Below are 18,871 nucleotides of genomic sequence, written 5' to 3'. Positions count from 1 at the left end.
CACATAATACACCAACTTTAGGTTTACCTTGCCTATACTACAATGTGTCAAAACAATCTGTCAAAGTTATTGTCTAAACATAAACTATAGCACCTGTAACTCTGCCCAAGATCTCTGGTTATAAGTTATAATGCTAGGATGCGATGATTCCATCTCACTCTTTATACACTGTTGCATCTACAAGCGTGTAATAAAACAGGGGGATTGATGAGCTAAATTTTGGTTGACTCTTAAGATTCAATTTGCTTGTACCATAAACACTTAGAAGGCCATGCTATATGAGTGTGTCAGTCTTCTTCTGCTACTACACCCATTCCTCCACATTTGCAGCTTTGACTTTTGTGGCTTTGATTATTCAGAGATTTTATTCATATGTTCTATCTAGGAATATCTAGGTCCTCCAGCACAACTCTATGGTCAACTTTAACCAAAAGTCACACTGAAGCACGTAGAGATTCCTAGAGAGAACAGTCGGCAAGGCCTTTGTAGGTCCTCCAGCACAATTCTATGGTCAACATCTGGCAGATGTTGACCACAGAGTTGCACTGGAGGATGTAGAGATTCCTAGAGATATGGTTTTTCCACATTCACGGCGGTCCTATGCCCCTAACCCCAGTGAATGTGGAGGGATGAGTGTATACTCTGGCACAACTGTTCTAGATGATTAATGGCACAGGCATTTTGAAGTTTAGGTGATAGGAGAAGGCAGACGGTTTGTCTGCAAATGCATTTGTACTATTTGGTTTCTCTCTGAAATACCACATCTGTTTTTTTCCACTGAGCATGCATGCTTCATCAGATTTCAACTTTCTTCCCATTTTTTTCATTAGCATTGTATTGCTTTTGACCTACACAAATCTGAATTTAGGTGCAAGGGATTCTGTTTTCAAATGTGAAAATGGCATGAGTCAAAAAAATCCATATTTCTTTCGCCATGTCCTTACAAAGCCTGTTGTATATCAGATGTACCAAAGGTTCATGTACATTTGATGAATTGCAGCTGTCTGTTAATGCTGAGATTAGTTTGAAGCTGGAGTGAAACTAGGATGGTTCAAAAATAATGGAGAACATAAAAGATCTGCAAATAGGGATGTAAATGCTTTTTGTTGTGTCCCTCAAGTCATTTCTGATTTATGATGTCCCTACGTTTTAGAGTTTTCTTGGCAAGATTTGTGCATTGCAGTTTTTTTAATATAAATTTTTATTAAGGTATTAAAAACATACATTCTACATACATAATTCATACATATTTCATTATTACCCTTATATGCATATTAACTACAAAAGAAAAATAGTAACCGTATTCTTGCAGTGCACTTTTTACCTTTGCCTTCCTCTGAGACTGTGTGACTTCCAAGGTTATCCAGTGAGTTTTCATGGTCAATCCGGAATTCTAAACCTGTTCTCTAGAGTTGTAGTCCAACATTTAAACCACTATATCTTTCTTATTTGCTCATTTTTAAGTGAGAGAATAAGGGCAACACCATTTTTCTTCTCATCTGCAAAAGAGTAAGTTTTTTTTTAAGTTGGTCTCCACAGCAATTTGCACAAGCAATTTTTCTGTAAACTGTGCAAATGTGTAAACTGATAGCTGCTGCCTTGTTCCATGGATCAAAAAATAACAGAAGCAATGGATGGGTTGTTTGTATCTTTTGACCAATTAACCAGTCCATCTGTGCTTGCTGTGTGTTGGGCACATAGCTTCACAAAGGGAAAAGAGACTAGTTTTCCACACAGACATTTTGAGCAAAATGCATGAAAAAGGAGGGGGAAACACTCATCTTGTTCTAACATTGACAGTTGGAGTATCTCTTGGGGGCTGGGTTAACAAACTCTTAACAAACTGTCTAACTGTATTGGGATGGCTTGCCTTGATGAGAACCAGACAATTAGCAAGATTTCTTCACATCATTGCATGGAAGGAGGGAAGCTGTACAGCACTTTTCTGAAGTTCCCCAGCCAAAGACTTTGGTTAAAATCAGAAACCTGTAAGAGTCTTGAATTCCCATTGCCCATAGATAGAATGGGAAAACTCTGGGGGAAATTTTCATATTACTGCACACGGCAGATAATCAAAACAGCTTAGTTCTTCTGAGGCAATGCTTCAATTAAAATGAGTAATACCCATTTGCTTGCATCTTTTGATTGCTCTTCTAAGCAATACTTTATTTCTGAATGGCTGGTGAAATACAAAGATGGAGGCACGGTTTCACGGTCTGTGTGAGAGGCAATTAGCCACAAATGTTGAGAAGATACAACTTTATTCATCCCAGTTCATTTAACAAAAGTAATTAGAAGTTTGATGCACTGCAAGTGTCTGTGTCAGAAGTGGTATGAAATGCCATCATACAAGAGACAGAAATGTGATCTGACAGTGAAATGAACCCAGCCATCTGGAGGGAATGATTTATTTTGGTAATGAAATACCCTCGTCTACCCCCCCCCCATCTCAAAACAATACAAAAAAAATATAAATTCCTAATAACAAACCTTGATTTTCCATTTTATATAAGGAACACCATTTTGTTCTGCCATTATATTTAATGGGACTTGAGCATCCATGGATTTTGTTATCTGCGGGGGATCCTGGAACCAAACCCCAGTGGATAACAAAGTCCCACTGTAGTTGCATGCAACACTTAGTATAACATGACAATCATCAATCTCTAGGTTAGCATGTGTGTACTTCCCCCCTGATTGTTCATAAGCAGCAACTGGAAATGCAGAAAGTCACTATTACTTCTATATTTTGTGCTATGCAAAGGAAGCCTGCTTCTGTAGTGTGCTTTGCCAATGAAGTCTCAGACCTATGATCGATGTTTTCATATATTTATACTTGCAAACATGAATCTCTTTTATTCTGCATTGGTCAGGACTCACCTGGAATACTGTGTTGAGTTCTGGGCATACAATTCAAAAAGTACATTGACATATTGGAGCATGTCCAAAGGAGGGCCACCAAAATGGCTAAGGGCCTGGAAACCATGCCTTATGAGGCGAGACTTAGGGAGCTGGGGATGTTTAGTCTTAAGAAGTGATATAAATATGAAGTACTCTGTGTGTGCTTGTGTGTGTATCTACCATATAAAGGAATATATTTCAAAGCTTTTTGGAGTGGATTGGGGCAAAAAACAATGAAGGGTCTCATGGCACATAAAACCTTTTGTGGACTTCATCTCACTTCAGCATAGGTGTTGCTTCAGATGGCAAATCATTATATACATAGTTATGGGAGGTGGGCAGGGAAGAGATACAACGGGAGAGTGAGAAATGATGGGCACCGAACTAGCACTGCACATTTCTGTCTTTCAATTTTTGCCATTTCTGGTCCTGGATCTGCCAGTGGTGGGTACTGGGAATAAATACTTGAGCCCCAAGTCTTCCAAATTTGGCATCTGTTTTATGGCTCTGTGGGACAGGGGAATTGAAATTTACACTCTTGATTTTGCCTGAGTGAGAGATTTTGGGAAAATAAGTGAAAGAAGCATACCAATTGCATTATAACTGCTTTCTGGAGAGGGCTGAGCAATGCATTTCTGAAAGAAGAAATCCCTGCTGCACATTCACACAGACTGAGGCATTTTGCCAGCAAACCGATTCCTAGCATTCATCATCTGTACTTTTTTGGAATGTTTCTTCCTCTAGGCAACTCTGAGAAATTGAACAAAATATTTTTATAATCTTTTATTTTTCAACCATTCAAAACAAGTTTTATTGGCTAAACATTCTTTGCCTATTTAGGGATTTGGAAATCCCTGCCTTTACTGCTTGTTTAAAATCTGCTGAGTCACATAGTAATGCTGTAGGGAAAAACAATAAAAACTGTCTCATCCCACATTCACCCGCAAGTGTTTTTGATGCATAACAAAACACCCATACATATTTCATCTCTGTACGGCTGTAAACCTAAACACAATGACTAAGGAGTAATCTTCATTCGCTGCAGCAGGGCTTCAAGTAAATATGTACAGTAGGCTTATTTATATATTTAGAGTACTTATACCCTGCTCTTCAGCTGAAAAGGCTATCAGAGCAGCTTACACATTATTAATTTGACAGTTCCCTGCCCTTAGGCTTGCAGTATAAATAAGACACAATGCACAAGGAAAAGAGAATGGCACTGGGGAAGGGCATGACTTGTAGATTCAGATTAGACATCACTTTAATGATCTACTGATGTATAACTGGAACTCCCCATAGATTTTTTTATTTTCCAAAAAGATTATATACCAGTCCGTATCAGATCCAGGTAAAAGAGGGTTATGCTGTCACTAATTCAAAGAATCATAGAGATGGAAGAGACCACAAGGGCCATCCAGTCCAACCCCATTCTGCCATGCAGGAACTCTCAATCAATGCACCCCTGACAGATGGCCATCCAGCCTCTGCTTAAAGACTTCCAAGGAAGGAGACTCTGCCATGCTCTAAGGGAGTTTGTTCCACTGTCGAACAGCCCTTACTGTTTGGAAGTGCCTCTTAATGTTTAGGTAGAATCTCTTTCCCTGTTGCTTGCATCCATTGCTCCATGTCTTAGTCTCTGGAGCAGCAGAAAACGAGCTTGTTCCCTCCTCAATATGACATCCCTTCAAGTATGTAAACAGGGCTATCATATCACCTCTTAACTTTCTCTTCTCCAGGCTAAACTTCCCCAGCTCCCTAAGTCCTTCTTCATAGGCCATGAACTGGAAAACAGAATCATAGGGTTGGAAGAGACTTGGTATAATGCATTCAGAATTGTTATAATCCATTTCTCAATTGTATGGTAGCAATCCTCAGCAAGAGGCAGGAGCTGAGGGGCCTTTTTTCCTGGAATCATAGAGTTGGAAGAGACCATAGGAGCCACTAAGTCCAACCCCCTGCCATGCAGGAAGTCTAAATCAAAGCACTTCTGACAGGTGGACATCTGGCCTCTGTTTAGAAGCTTCCAAAGAAGACAACGCCATCACCCTCCAAGGGAGAGTGTTCCACTGTCTAACAGCTCTTACTATCAGGAAGTCCTTCCTAATGTTTAGGTCAAATCTCTTTTCCTGGAACTGTCATTGTTGTGATTGCTCATGGCACTTACATGAATTCACAGAAACAAGAAATGGGGAGAGCAGCTATGAAAGAACTAGAAAAGAGTCTAAAAGATATACAACTGAACAGTAGTTAGTCCATTGTATTCCCAATCACTATGGATAGAGGTGAGAGCTGGAGAGTGAAGAAAGTGGGCAAAAAGCAAATGAATTTATTTAAGATGCGGTCCTGCAAAAGAGTGCTAAGGATAATGTGAACAATCAAAAAGACAAAAGAAGAAAGGTGTGTATGTGTGTGTCTGAACAAATCAAACCTAAACTCTCTATATATATTTCATGACATATTATTTGTATTAATTTAAACTTTTATAGTATTGTGAAGTTGAAGGCTTTCATGGCCGGCATCCATAGCTTCTTGTGGGGGTTCTGGGGCTATGTGGCCTAGAACATGGCTTTTATAGTATTGTTTTAACTTTGCTATAGTAATATTTTATTAATTTTATAATCTTGTTTGTGGTTTTAGATCGTGAGCAGGCTTCTGTTTCTGTTTTGGATTGCTGTTGTTTTTCCTCTCCTTTGTAAAGCTCTACGTAAAGCCTATGGTGCTATACAAATAAATGTAATAATAATAGAGTCATAGCGTCACAGAAGAGTTGGAAGAGACCACAAGGGCCATCCAGTCCAATAACAATGATAATAATAACAAGCCAAGATGACACAACTGAGGCTGTCCTACTTTGCCCACATCACGGAAAGGCAGGGATCATTAGAAAAGACAATGATGCTGGAAAAGGCAGAAGGTGGTAGAAAGAAAGAGAGGAAGGCTGCATGGTAGACGGATGGACTCTGTTAATGGATACCACAAAAGAAGGCACCGCAAAATGGAGGGCATTCCAGAAAAATGAAGGACATGACTAAACAAAAGCTACCAAAAATATTATAATATATAACATATTATATATATTGTATTGTATTATAATATATAACATTATAATATAAAATGTAATATATAAATATAATATAAAATAATATAATATAAAATAAAATAAAAATTATAATATAAAACATAATATATATAAAATGTGATATATAATATTATAATACAAAATAAAAATTATAATATAAAATATAATATGACATATAAAATTATAGTATAGTGTAGCATACAAAATATAATATATAATATTATAATCTAAAATAAAAATTATAATATAAAATTATAATATAAAAGTGTAATATTTATAATATATAATATTATAATGTATAATAAAAATTATAATATAAAATATAAAATTATAGTATAAAGTGTAATATATAAAATATAAAACATAATATTATAATATAAAATAAAAATTATAATATAAAATATAATATAATATTTTAATATAAAATAAAATTATAATATAAATTATTATATAAAGAGTAATATATATATATAATATTATAATGTATAATAAAATTATAATATAAAATATAATGACATATAAAATTATAGTATAAAGTGTAATATATAAAATATAATATATAACATTATAATATAAAATAAAAATTATAATATAAAATATAATCTAATATTTAATATAAAATAAAATTATAATATAAATTATTATATAGAGTAATATATCTATATAATATTATAATGTATAATAAAATTATAATATAAAATATAATATGACATATAAAATTATAGTATAAAGTGTAATATATAAAATATAATATATAACATTATAATATAAAATAAAAATTATAATATAAAATATAATCTAATATTTAATATAAAATAAAATTATAATATAAATTATTATATAGAGTAATATATCTATATAATATTATAATGTATAATAAAATTATAATATAAAATATAATATGACATATAAAATTATAGTATAAAGTGTAATATATAAAATATAATATATAACATTGTAATATAAAATATAATATATATATATATAATATATTATATAAATTATAGTATAAACTAAAAACTATAATATAAACTATAATGTATATATAATATATTACAATATAATATAAGATATAAAATTATAATATAAAATAAAACCTATACAGTACTATAAAATATAATATAAAAATTATTATATATATATATATATATATATATGTATAATTACAATATAAAACCTATTATAATATAATATAATAAATAAATAATAATAAATAAAGTAATATAAAATGTAATAAAAATTATTTTATATATATATATATATATATATATGTTTTCCTAAGAGTTTATGATATACATATTAGCCCATGGTTTTTGGTCCTGCTCCAAATTTGAGGAAGTTTTGGAGGACTCCTCCAGGGACAGAGGGCTGAAAATGGAGGACCGCGTCCGGGAAAAGGAGGACGTGCCTGGTCAATCCCGGACGGGTCATGAATACGCAGAGCGGTGGAGGACTGAGAGGAGAGTTTCTCGGAGGAGCCTCACATCCCCTTCCCAGCCAGGGCAGCTAACTATTCCAACTCTATGGTAAATGCCGGTCGGTCTGTGAGGCAACTCTATGGTATGTGTTTCAGAGAGAAAGAAAGGGCACTCCGCCCCGCCCCCTCGCTTCTAAAGAGACTAGAGAGAGAAAGCACCGGAAGTTGAGTTCCGGAAGTGCCCTTAGTTGTGGCTTCAGGGCCGGGCGGAAGCTGAAAAGCGGAGCGCGCAAAGCGTGCGAGAAAGGGACTTCCGGTTGATTTGTCTCCATCTCTGCCTCTGAATCTCTCTCTCTCTCTGGGTCTTTCTTGGACGGGGCCTCAGGTAGGTGTCCAGGGCCTTGCGTGAAGGGAAGCGGGGCTGGGAGGGCCTTCCCTTCCTGGGGCCTGACTCTTTGTGAGGCTCCCTGGCCATGGAGACCCCATTAAGACAGTTGGTTTCAACCCTTGGCTCTCCAAAGGTTTTGGACTACAACTCCCAGAAGCCCCAGCCAGCTTGTCCTAATGACCAGGGATTCTGGGAGCTGGAGTCTCAGAATGCCTGGAGGAGCCATGGTTGAGAACCACTGCTGATTAAGACCTGGGGGTGCAGTTGTAACACAGTGGGACCTTGTTATCCGCTGGGGTTTGGTTCCAGGGCCTCCTGTGGATAACAGAATCCGTGGATGCCTGAGTCCCATTAAATATAATGGCAGAGCAAAATGGTGCCCCTTATATAAACTGGAAAACCAAGGGTGACCTTCAGCAAGTCACACTCTCTCAGCCTCAGAGGATGGCAAAGGCCATCAAAGAACAACTGTTGCAATGAAAACACATTGATAGGTTTGCCTTAACTTAGAGTCACCATTACTCCATATTCTTTTAATATGTCATCCATTTTTATTTTGAAATAATTTAATTCTATTTTAATGTATCAATTTTGTATGCTTTTAATTATACTGTATGCACTGTTTTTTAAATATTGTTAGCTGCTCTGAATCTCCCCCCCCCCTTTGGAAAGGGGTGGGATATTAATAAATACAACAACAACAACAAGTTGAAAATGACTTGAAGGCCTACAGTAACAAAAAACGAGTCCCTTGGAGAAAGGGTGGTGTATAAATATGTTAAACAAACTTATCTTGTTTCCTAGGTAAGCCTGCGAGAAATTAGAAGATGGATATTCGACCAAACCACACACTTTACATCAACAATGTTAATGACAAAATTAAAAAAGAAGGTATGGAAATAACTCAAAACTTTCGGTCTTATTCTGATGCCTTGGATAAAGAAACAAATATATGCAGCATGCTCCATCTCATAATCTCCACGCTCTAGTAGAAAGGCTTTGTTTGAAGCAGATTTTGTTGTTATTGGAGGGCACTACATAAATCATGTATCGTCACAAACAGATGATGTCCTTTGGGCTTCAGTTCTGTCCACTCTTACTGGGAGTTGCCATTGATTCCAACAGGATTTTCTTCTGAAGAAGTATGTGTAAGATTTCACCCACAGTTCTCCACATACTGGTTTTTATATTCTCAGTGAAAATGGAAACCAGTCTGTGTGAAATGACGACAAGTTAGTGTTGAGTTCGCTTAGTTCTTACTGTGCTGGTTTTCATGTATTACCCACATTCACAGGATCAGTAACCATGGTATCACTTACCTGTGTCCAGGAAAAAAACACCTCTCTAGGCAACTGGAGGTACGAAACTATGGTTAGTGTTTGCAAAATATAGCATTAGTCTTTATTGTGGTTCTTCCTACCTGTAGTAGGTCTGGGAATATATCCGCACAGATATGGAGGTCAGACTATAGTAATATAGTAGAAAAATCTATTAAATTTTTTGCATAAAGAATTTTGTAGGACTCTCAGAGTAGCTTATATATTATGAATAAAAACAAGGTAGGCCTTCTCTTCAGCTTGCAATCTGAAAGTTTTTAAAGTTCAGTGTTCTTACAATGGCCTGGTTTAATGTACTGCACCAGGACTTTTTAAACTCATTATGTAATGTGAATAAACAAAACCTGCAATGCTGTAAGTGTAGGGGTTGCAAGGAGAAGTATGTCACTGGGCTATCAACCAAAGTATGCCGTATTTTGAGGCAAAAAATGAATGTGCAATAATGAGTTAATTACATTGACCTCAGTGAGGTTTACTTCTGAATAAATATTGCATCTTTACTGATTTATTAAAACAAAATTAGTTTTTAAAAAGCTAAAATTATCTGCTAATCCTTCTACACTTTCTCATTTGCTCTTCCCCTTTTAACCAATATTCCCAACTTCTTTCTTACAATTCTGTTTCTTATTCCATTGCTCAATCTGTCATGTCTCACTGAGTCCTACAGGCACAAGCACATCCCAAAAGTACTTTTCAGTATCTGCACCATTAGGAGGTACAACGATCTCACTACTAAAAGAAGCACTCCCAATATGCTGCTGGTGTTGCAAATATAATAATGTACCGAGTTATAAATTAGCTAGCAAATGAAACTCCAGAGTGATTTATACTATGGGACCTTGGTATCCAGAGAGTATCCGTTTGCCCCCTCACTCCCACAAATACCAAAAAATGTGGGACCTCAAATCCTGTTCTCCACAACGGTGGTGCAACGTGCACATGGCTGTTAGTGCAGCTGTGTGCACATGCCACCATTGGGGATGCTAGTGGTTTACTGTCCACAGATGCTTAAATCCACGGATAAGAAGGGCCCACTGTATAACCAAACAAATGGACTGTGAATAGTTAACATTCCGAAGATACATGAGTAGTAAAAAAAAAACCCCAACAACACTAGAGATGTGACGTGTTGCATCTTGCTTTTACATTTGGTGTTAGAAGCTTAATCGCGTTCCCTGCCCTGTGGAGTCCTGCTCCTTAACTTTGTTGCTTTTTGCTGGTGTTTAAGATGACATGGCTTGTTTGAAATAGATAGTTGCTGGTCGTATAATTCTCCTTTTATTTCTTTTAACAGAATTGAAGAGGTCATTATATGCACTCTTTTCTCAGTTTGGCCATGTAGTGGACATTGTAGCTCTAAAGACAATGAAAATGAGAGGACAAGCCTTTGTTATATTTAAAGAGCTTGGGTCATCCACCAATGCCCTGCGACAATTACAAGGCTTTCCATTTTACAGTAAACCAATGGTGAGTGTTAGATTTTACTGCAAAACATGGTACAGATAAGAGCATAGTAATATGATGTTGTATGTTCTGTGCCTGGAAAAACAGACAGTGTTTTGAAAGTCATCTTTGTTTTATTTTATACTCTTGAAATTTACATTATATAGAAATTTTTCTGTTATAGTCTAGGAAGACCTGTCATTATGTGCGATGGGTAACAACTGTATCAAGACAGAAATAGAAATGGTTTTAATAATCCTCACTGACAATTTGACATCCTAGAAAAAGACTTTCTGAAGTATATCAAATATGCAATCCTGTATACTCCCTGATTTTTGTCCTGCCACTATATTGCTTTTGCTTAAAAATTGCACCTTGTTGCTGGCTAGAATTGATTGGCACTAGATATGGGAAGATGATGTTGCAGCTATTACAAAGGATGGTATTGACATCTCTGATGGCCTAAATACCATAAAGGCACCAGACCAGGTCTGATCTTGGAAGCTACGCAGGGACACACCTGGTTAGTACAGGGAGCCCTGGTCGCACAGTGGTACAATGCCAGTATGCACCCACAAGGTTGTGAGTTCGATCCCAGGCAGGGCTCCAAGGTCGACTCAGCCTTCCATCCTTTCATAGGTTGGTGAAATGAGCACCCAGCTTGTTGGGGGCAATTAGCTTGCACATTGTAAACCGCTTAGGGAGTGCTAGTTTGCTAATATAAGTGGTATAGAAATGTACTTACTATTGCTACTGCAAATTGGAGAACAGCAATGAATATCTGTAGATGCTGTAGGCTGGGGCTCCCGACCTTTTTGCCTTGTGGAACCCTTATTTCTATGGCGGAGCCTCTAAGAGGCTCCTTGGAGCACATGTTGGGAACCGCTGCTGTAGGCTGTATTTCAAAGGAAGGAAACTCGCAAAACTACCTCTGAGTATTTCTTGCCTAGGAAAATCCTGTGAAATTAATGGGGTCATCGTAAGTCAACAAGCAGCTTGAGGGCAACACACAGATGAGATTGTCATATCTGGTAGCAATTATGTCTATAGGTGTTTGTTCCTGAGCATCTGACTGAAACATCCAGCTTTGATGAAACTTAAGGCAGTCTTCTACTTTAAACAGCGCATTCAATATGCAAAAACAGACTCGGATGTAATTTCTAAAATGCGTGGCACATTTGCTGATAAGGAGAAGAGGAGAGAGAAAAAGAAAACTAAGGCCTTGGAACAGTCTGCCAATGCTGCAAACAAAAAGCCCAACCAGGTAATGTAAATTTGTAGTGATTTTTTCCTGTCCAGGTCTGTTTATAAATACCCTTCACCAAGGTATAAGCACTCTCAAATTGATGATTTCCTACCACATTAATTATGTGGCTAATAATGTAGGTTAATTATGTTGTAGCGCATATTTAAAAGTATAGTTTCTTTAAGTTCTGTTTTTTAAGTGTGTTTTTTTCTTAAACAAGCAAACAGATGCATGGAACAACAGAACAATTTGGGGCAAATTTCATTTGAAAAGTACAGTACTTAAACCAGGGAGGCCCTACATGTATTATTGGGCTTGAGGTCCCAGCAATCTCACCAGCATAGCCAGTGATGAGGAATATTGAGAGTTGCAGTTGAAGAATATGATTTCTATCCCTGCCTTAAACTAATTTTGGATTTTACAATTAAGTTGTGAATTCAGTTCTGACCATTATAATATGCCAGCTTTAGGCAAATTGCTGTTGGTAGAAATTATTTTTCTTGGTGAAATTTCAGCTAAGGGCATGCTGCTTTCCTGGAAGGGTTGATACCACACATACAGAGCTTGGAATAGTAACTTTAGCCTAAAACTCCCATAATTCCCTAGTCTGCACAGCCTTTGGGAATTATCCAAATATAGCATTATGTTCTTTACAACATAACATCAAATGCAGTACAGGTGAAGAAAGGAATGATGAAATCTTGCCTCTTTAGGTATCAACAGCTTGCATTGTTGAAAAAAAGTATGTTAGGAATTCAAGTTTATTTTTCTCAAAGCATTTGCTATTCACAGGCAACTCTCCTTTGCCTGAGACTGAGAGCAGAGATGATGGTATCCCTAAAAAATCCCAAGTAGTTTGTGTCCTTAGAAGAAATTGTGTCCTATGACTGACAGAATAGCTCCTAACTGTTAAGAATTTATGTATTTTTGTTTTTAAAACTGGAACTCCTTAGAATATAATTCAGTACATACTCTTAACAATAATTTGAAATTGAAATTAATACAATGTTTTTTTAACAACTGCAACAGCAATACATATTGGTATATACAGTATTGACTGTGAAGTTGGAATATGATTTCTTTAAAAGCAAAAAACCCTCTGTTCTTATTTCTTAACAGGGAGCAAATCAGAATTCAGCAAATAGCCAAGCAAATTCATCACAGAATCAGCAGGTAATTCTTACCATCTTCACCAGTTCCAACTAAATGGATCTTAGACCAGTGTCTTTGGCTTTTTAGAATCAATGTAATTTGTATACAGATAAATGCATTTTGTATGGAAGCAGTGAAGTTTCTTTACGTGTGACTTACTTCCTTAAAAGATAAACTATCAGTCAATCAATTTTATCTGTCAGCACTTGCTTAGAGTGTTTATTGCTGTATAATTCCTGATATTTATTGGCTTATGTTAAAAAAAACTGGGTCCATCATGTATAATAAACTCTTGCTGTTGTTAGGCCTCACTTTCTACCTTTCTGATAACATAAAGATGGTCTGCAGCACAAATAAATTATTGTTGTATTGGGAATTTCAAATGGTACTGCTGAGCTGGTAAGCAGCTGTTCAGTAAACAATATCTAAATTACACTAAACTCCTTTATTAACCTAGAAATTTGTGAGATTCTGAAACAAAAGTTGCTTATGCTTTTCCCAGTTTATTTGTTTGTTTGTTTTGGTCAAATGGAAAATTAACAGTGCTTTGGAATAATAGTATCCATGCATGTGACAAGAACCATTGTAAAATTTAATAAATGCTAAAGCAAGTATGTTTTTGTTACACGTTATCTTGTTATTTCTTGCTTGTCTTGTTGCAGGTGCCGGATAATCCACCAAACTATATTCTTTTCCTCAACAATTTGCCAGAAGAGACAAATGAAATGATGTTGTCAATGCTGTTTAATCAGTAAGTTCATCTAGGAATATATACAATTCTGTGTTCCTCAAATATACTTCAGCTGTGGTTCTGTGTAGATTGACTCACCATTGAATTTCATGGAGACTGATGAGACTTCAAACTTTTAAAAGATATTTCTACATGTTGAATCTCCACAAATTACTATTACTAAATATTTATTTATATCCCGCCTCTTCCGACTGAGGATCGAGGCAGGTAATAACAAAAAATACAATATACAACAATAAAAACAACAAGCCCCACAAAACCCCGACCCAACCCTCCCTCCCAACTATAAAATTAGACAGTAAAAAAAATGTTTAAAAAGTACATAACAATACATCAAAGTTAAATCACAAGTAAGAAAAATAATAAAAGGGGGATTCAATTGGTTCTGGACATTAACAATTGGGGAAGGCCTGCCGGAAGAGAAAAGGTTTTTGTTGCCTTTTTAAAAGCCTCGAGTGAGAAAAAATGGCAAATCTTCCAGCAGGTCATTCCAAGTTTTTGGAGCGGCGACAGAAAAGGACCTCCGGGAGGTCACCGCTAGTCTGGTCTTTCTAGATTGTAAGAGGTTTTTCCTGGAGGATCGGAGTGTACAGGAAGGATTGTATGGGAGGAGGCGTTCCTTCAAGTAGACTGGACCCAGGCCATGTAGGGGTTTATAGGTGATAACCAACACCTTGTACTGTGCCTGGAAGCTAATAGGCAGCCAATGTAGTGATTTTAAAATAGGTGTAATATGGTCGAACTTGGATTTTCTGGCAACCAATCTGGCTGCCATGTTTTGAATCAATTGGAGCCTCCAGATGTGGCACAAAGGTTGCACCATGTAGAGCGCATTGCAGAAATCAAGGTGAGAGGTTACTAGAGCGAGCATGTATGACCGTTTCTAGGTCCCGCTGCTCCAGGTAGGGGCGCAACTGGCGTATCAGCCGAAGCTGATAACAGGCACTCCTGGCTGTCATGTCAATCTGAGAAGACAGTTGAAGCGACGAATCCAGGAGCACCCTCAAGCTGCGGACGCAGTCTTTCAGGGGAAGTGTAACCCCATCTAGAACTGGCGAACTTATCTCCATACCCGGATTGGGGCTACCTATCACAAGTACCTCTGTTTTATTTGGATTCAGCTTAAGTCTGTTTTGCTGCCTTGAAAAAGATGCTGCCTTGAAAAAAATAGTTTCCTGGCTTTTTATATTTCCATATTCTTAATCTAGTGTTTTTATACTATACTGGAAGAGTGGAATAAAAAGACCCATAGGCCTGTTACAGACTGCCAAAATAAAGCTGCTTCGGGTCTCTTTGGAGGTATGCTGTTTAAATGATGCATGCATCCTAAGAATTCAGAAGCTTGCACCAAAGCTGCACTCCAGTGCTTAGGAATGGAGTGTGGCTTTGGCGCGACCTCTGGACTCTTAGGACCCATGCATCATTTAAATAGCATACCTCCAAAGAGACCCGAAGCAGCTTTATTTTGGCAGTCTGTAACAGGCCATAGTTTCATCTAAGAGCTTGATATTTCCTGTCCAAACTGCACAGCTTGGGTGGGCAGAAACCTAAGTACAGCCCTATCCCCTTTCTCTTGTTTCTCTCCTCATAGACAACAAGACTTGAAGAGGATAGCCTCCTGTGCATTTGTCCAGAACTTTATCAAATAATGAGGGGATATATGTGTAGATATTCTTTCAGATCATTATTGCCCAAATGAGAAGAATGGTGGCTACAGGATGAGAGTAGTGTACCTTCTCATATATTCATTTGTTTTTTGAATGCCTGAAAGGCCTAAAGAAATGGTTGTCCATAGATTGCTCCATTCTGATTTTTCTGTAGTGGGTGTTCCCCCTTCAAATTCAGTGTAGGGGATTCTTTTTTATACTTTGGAAATATTTGGCTTTTAGAAACAGGAGTGTGTACTTTGGGATTTTACAATTTATTGAAGAAAACATGGTTTTGAAATAGAGAATATACTTAATAGACCCATAGATTGACGGTAGATGATATGTTTTGTGTTCATTCTCTGATGGCTTCAAATAGAGCTGGCAAAACCCTTGCCTGAAAGCTAGGAGACCTGCTACCAGTTAGTTTTGACAGTACTGGGCTAGATTGAACAGTGGTCTGATGCAGTGTAGGGCAGCTACCGATACTGTTACAGGTAACAAACAAACAAACAAAAACAGCTTCATTTATATACCGCTTCATACTGAACTAATAGTGTCTAAGCGGTTTACAGCTGTAAGCTAATTCCCCCCAACAATCTGGGTACTCTGAGCTTTAATAATAATGATGATGATGATGATGATGATGATGATGATGTTTATTTATATACCGCTTTTCCAAATTAGATCAAAGCGGTGTACAACAGGAAGTACAATACAAAGTTAAAATAAAACATAACAGGCCTCTCTCCCCCTCAAGATGGTGGTCAGAAGGAGGGCTCTTAGTCTTTCAGGCCAGGCCTCTCTCCCCCCAAGATGGTGGCTGAAGGGAGGGCTTGTCTTCTTCCAGGCAGGCAGTTGGAGCTAGCCTGCCTCTCTCCCCCCAAGATGGTGGCTGAAGGGAGGGCTTGTCTTCCTCCAGGCAGGCAGTTGGAGCTAGCCTGCCTCTCTCCCCCCAAGATGGTGGCTGAAGGGAGGGCTTGTCTTCCTCCAGGCAGGCAGTTGGAGCTAGCCTGCCTCTCTCCCCCCAAGATGGTGGCTGAAGGGAGGGCTTGTCTTCTTCAGGCAGGCAGTTGGAGCTAGCCTGCCTCTCTCCCCCCAAGATGGTGGCTGAGTTAACCCAGTAGGAAGGACTGAATCTTGCTCTGTTGAATGGGAGTTCATAAAAAACAGTTCAGCCAACTCCCCCCTCCCCCAAACTCAAGTTTAATTCCTGCACATCAAATCCATTTTCCATTGCATTGTAAGTATACTCCTGACTCCTGTGATATGTTTTACTTGGCAAAATCTGCCTGTAGCATTCAACTTCATTTCTCAACTATGACTTTCAATTTTCTGAACTTATTGGAGGGAGGGTTAAAAAAAGTGCTAGTAGCTTTCAAGGATAAAGAACCTGATCTTCACAATAAATATTTTTCTTCCAAGGTTCCCTGGTTTCAAAGAAGTGCGGCTTGTCCCTGGCAGACATGACATTGCATTTGTGGAGTTTGAAAATGAAGGACAGGCAGGAGCAGCTCGGGATGCCCTCCAAGGATTTAAAATTACCCCTTCACATGCCATGAAAATTACTTATGCCAAGAAGTGATGGAAACGAGTCATGATCTTCAAAGGACTTGCTCTTGTTTTTCTTTAAATAAGTTACATTTTCTTATTTCTTTTCTTTTGATAGAGTGAGATGTGGTTCCTTATTTATAAGGGAAAATTCTTGTGCAAAGTTGTTAGACATCAACAGACACCTGTAAGAATTCTTCATACATTTAAGGAATGCTAACAGCATAAGATGGAAATTGTTAAATTGTGTTTCTGTACATAGATCAGTTTTATATACTGTGACCTTATGTTCTTCACAGTAAAGTTGCCTGTTTGCAAATAAAGCTGCATTTTATTTCTTAACACAGCAATCCATAGGGCAGTCTTGTTTCGGCAAAATTGTTAATTAGGAATTACCTGGGAATTGGATGTTCTTGGAAATGCTAATAGTTTAAAATACATGTTATTTCTATAAGAAACTGGAGGAGGATTATGTTTCCAAATCCAAGTTACTATACCCCTACTCACTTTTATTTCTGACTTCCTCTGGGAGATAAAGTCCCAACATTTGAAGTGCCAAAGTTCTCCACACCTGGTTTAAAACAGATAACTTCTGCTTCCCTCTCAACTCCCATTTTCTATAAATGGAAATTGGTTAAAAGTAAGGAAAATTGTGATTAGAATATACATACTTATGCGATTGACTTTTTCAGGTGTAGATACAAGAAGGTAACCTGAACTTGGAGGTGGCAGAGTAATGATGCATACATAATATGGTTGAATGATTAGAAATTAGTGAATTGTTAACAGTAAAACAGAGTCAAATGGACTTGAATTTGACAGCATTATTTTATTACAGAGATGCTGACTGGCTTGCAACTGGGTAATTTGTAGATTCAAATGAATTGGAATCTGTTTCAGTCAAATTGTAGATCTGAGTCAGCAAACTGTGGCTGCCTAAATGTAGTAGCAAGCCTTTATCTGTTGCAACCGGCGGTCATATCCAGTCTTCAAACAATAGTATTGTGCTCTCTCAAGAAAAAATGAGGTTTGTTTAGAAATTAGATGCTATAGCTCTTATTGTCCTGCAAAACAATATTAGAAATTCACTTATGTTAAAAAGAACAAAAATGACCAAGAGAAGAAAAGAGTAGCTTACCAGATTTGCAACATGTCCAAGAAAGCAATAATTTTTACTTTAGTTTCCTACTTAAGTATTCTATATTCCTGCATAAGAGACTTCAGACTTCGTATTCAAGTATCTTTTGTCTAAATCTCTGTCCTTGATGGCTGGCATAAATCCATAGTTTGTGCTTCTACAATGTTGATAAGTGAAAGAATATACAAAGACAGGACAGTTGAAATGTGTTAGGTAATGTTGATTTTTTAAAATGTTTACCTGTGCATTATTTTATCTGTTTAATTAATGAATTTTGTTGAATGACAGGGAAAGTCACAAAATGGAAAAACAAAATTTTCCGTTGTAGTACTGCCCCGCGCCCCAGAAAAGCCTTGAATCTGGACTATTTCAAGAGCTGCTAGAGACAAGAAGAGGCATAACTCCGTTTACATATTCTTTAATAACAGCAGTGATAGCCCTTACTGATATTCTGCACTTTCACAATTGTAATCAGAGTAGCTGGCAAAATATATGTAAAATACAGTCATACAATACACTTAACACAAATAGAATCAGAATCAGAGACTCACAGAGTTGGAAAAGACCCCAAGGGCCATCCAGACCAACTCCCCCTGCCATGCAAGAACTCACATTCAAAACACCCTCGACAGATGGCTATCTAGCCTCTGTTTAAAACTTCCAGAGAAGTAGACTCCACCACTGTCTAAGGGAGTGTATTTGTCTGTTGAACAGCTCTTACTGCCAGGAAGTTCTTCCCAAAGTTGAGGTGGAATCTGCCTGTAGCTTGCATCCATTGTCCTGGGTCCCATTCTCTGGAGCAGCAGAATACAAGTCAAAGGG

At 37.4% G+C, this 18,871-nt stretch overlaps 1 protein-coding gene across 1 annotated transcript; it reads left to right on the top strand.

Moving 5' to 3' along the window:
- Window positions 1–7,647: 7,647 nt before the first annotated feature.
- Window positions 7,648–17,253, top strand: LOC149313513 (U2 small nuclear ribonucleoprotein B''). The gene is made up of 7 exons (XM_089519226.1): window positions 7,648–7,782; window positions 8,590–8,676; window positions 10,417–10,589; window positions 11,689–11,829; window positions 12,931–12,984; window positions 13,626–13,714; window positions 16,786–17,253. The coding sequence occupies exons 2-7, from the start codon at window positions 8,613–8,615 to the stop codon at window positions 16,943–16,945; spliced, it is 681 nt and encodes a 226-aa protein (XP_089375352.1). The 5' UTR covers window positions 7,648–7,782; window positions 8,590–8,612; the 3' UTR covers window positions 16,946–17,253.
- Window positions 17,254–18,871: the final 1,618 nt, after the last annotated feature.

The sequence above is a fragment of the Sceloporus occidentalis genome, unplaced genomic scaffold (assembly GCF_023333645.1).
Source record: "Sceloporus occidentalis isolate IW3139 unplaced genomic scaffold, rSceOcc1.0.p SCAF_4, whole genome shotgun sequence".
NCBI classification, from domain to species: Eukaryota; Metazoa; Chordata; class Lepidosauria; order Squamata; family Phrynosomatidae; genus Sceloporus; species Sceloporus occidentalis.
The sequence above is the reverse complement of the archived record's forward strand: the minus strand, read 5'-3'. Positions and strand labels throughout refer to the sequence as shown.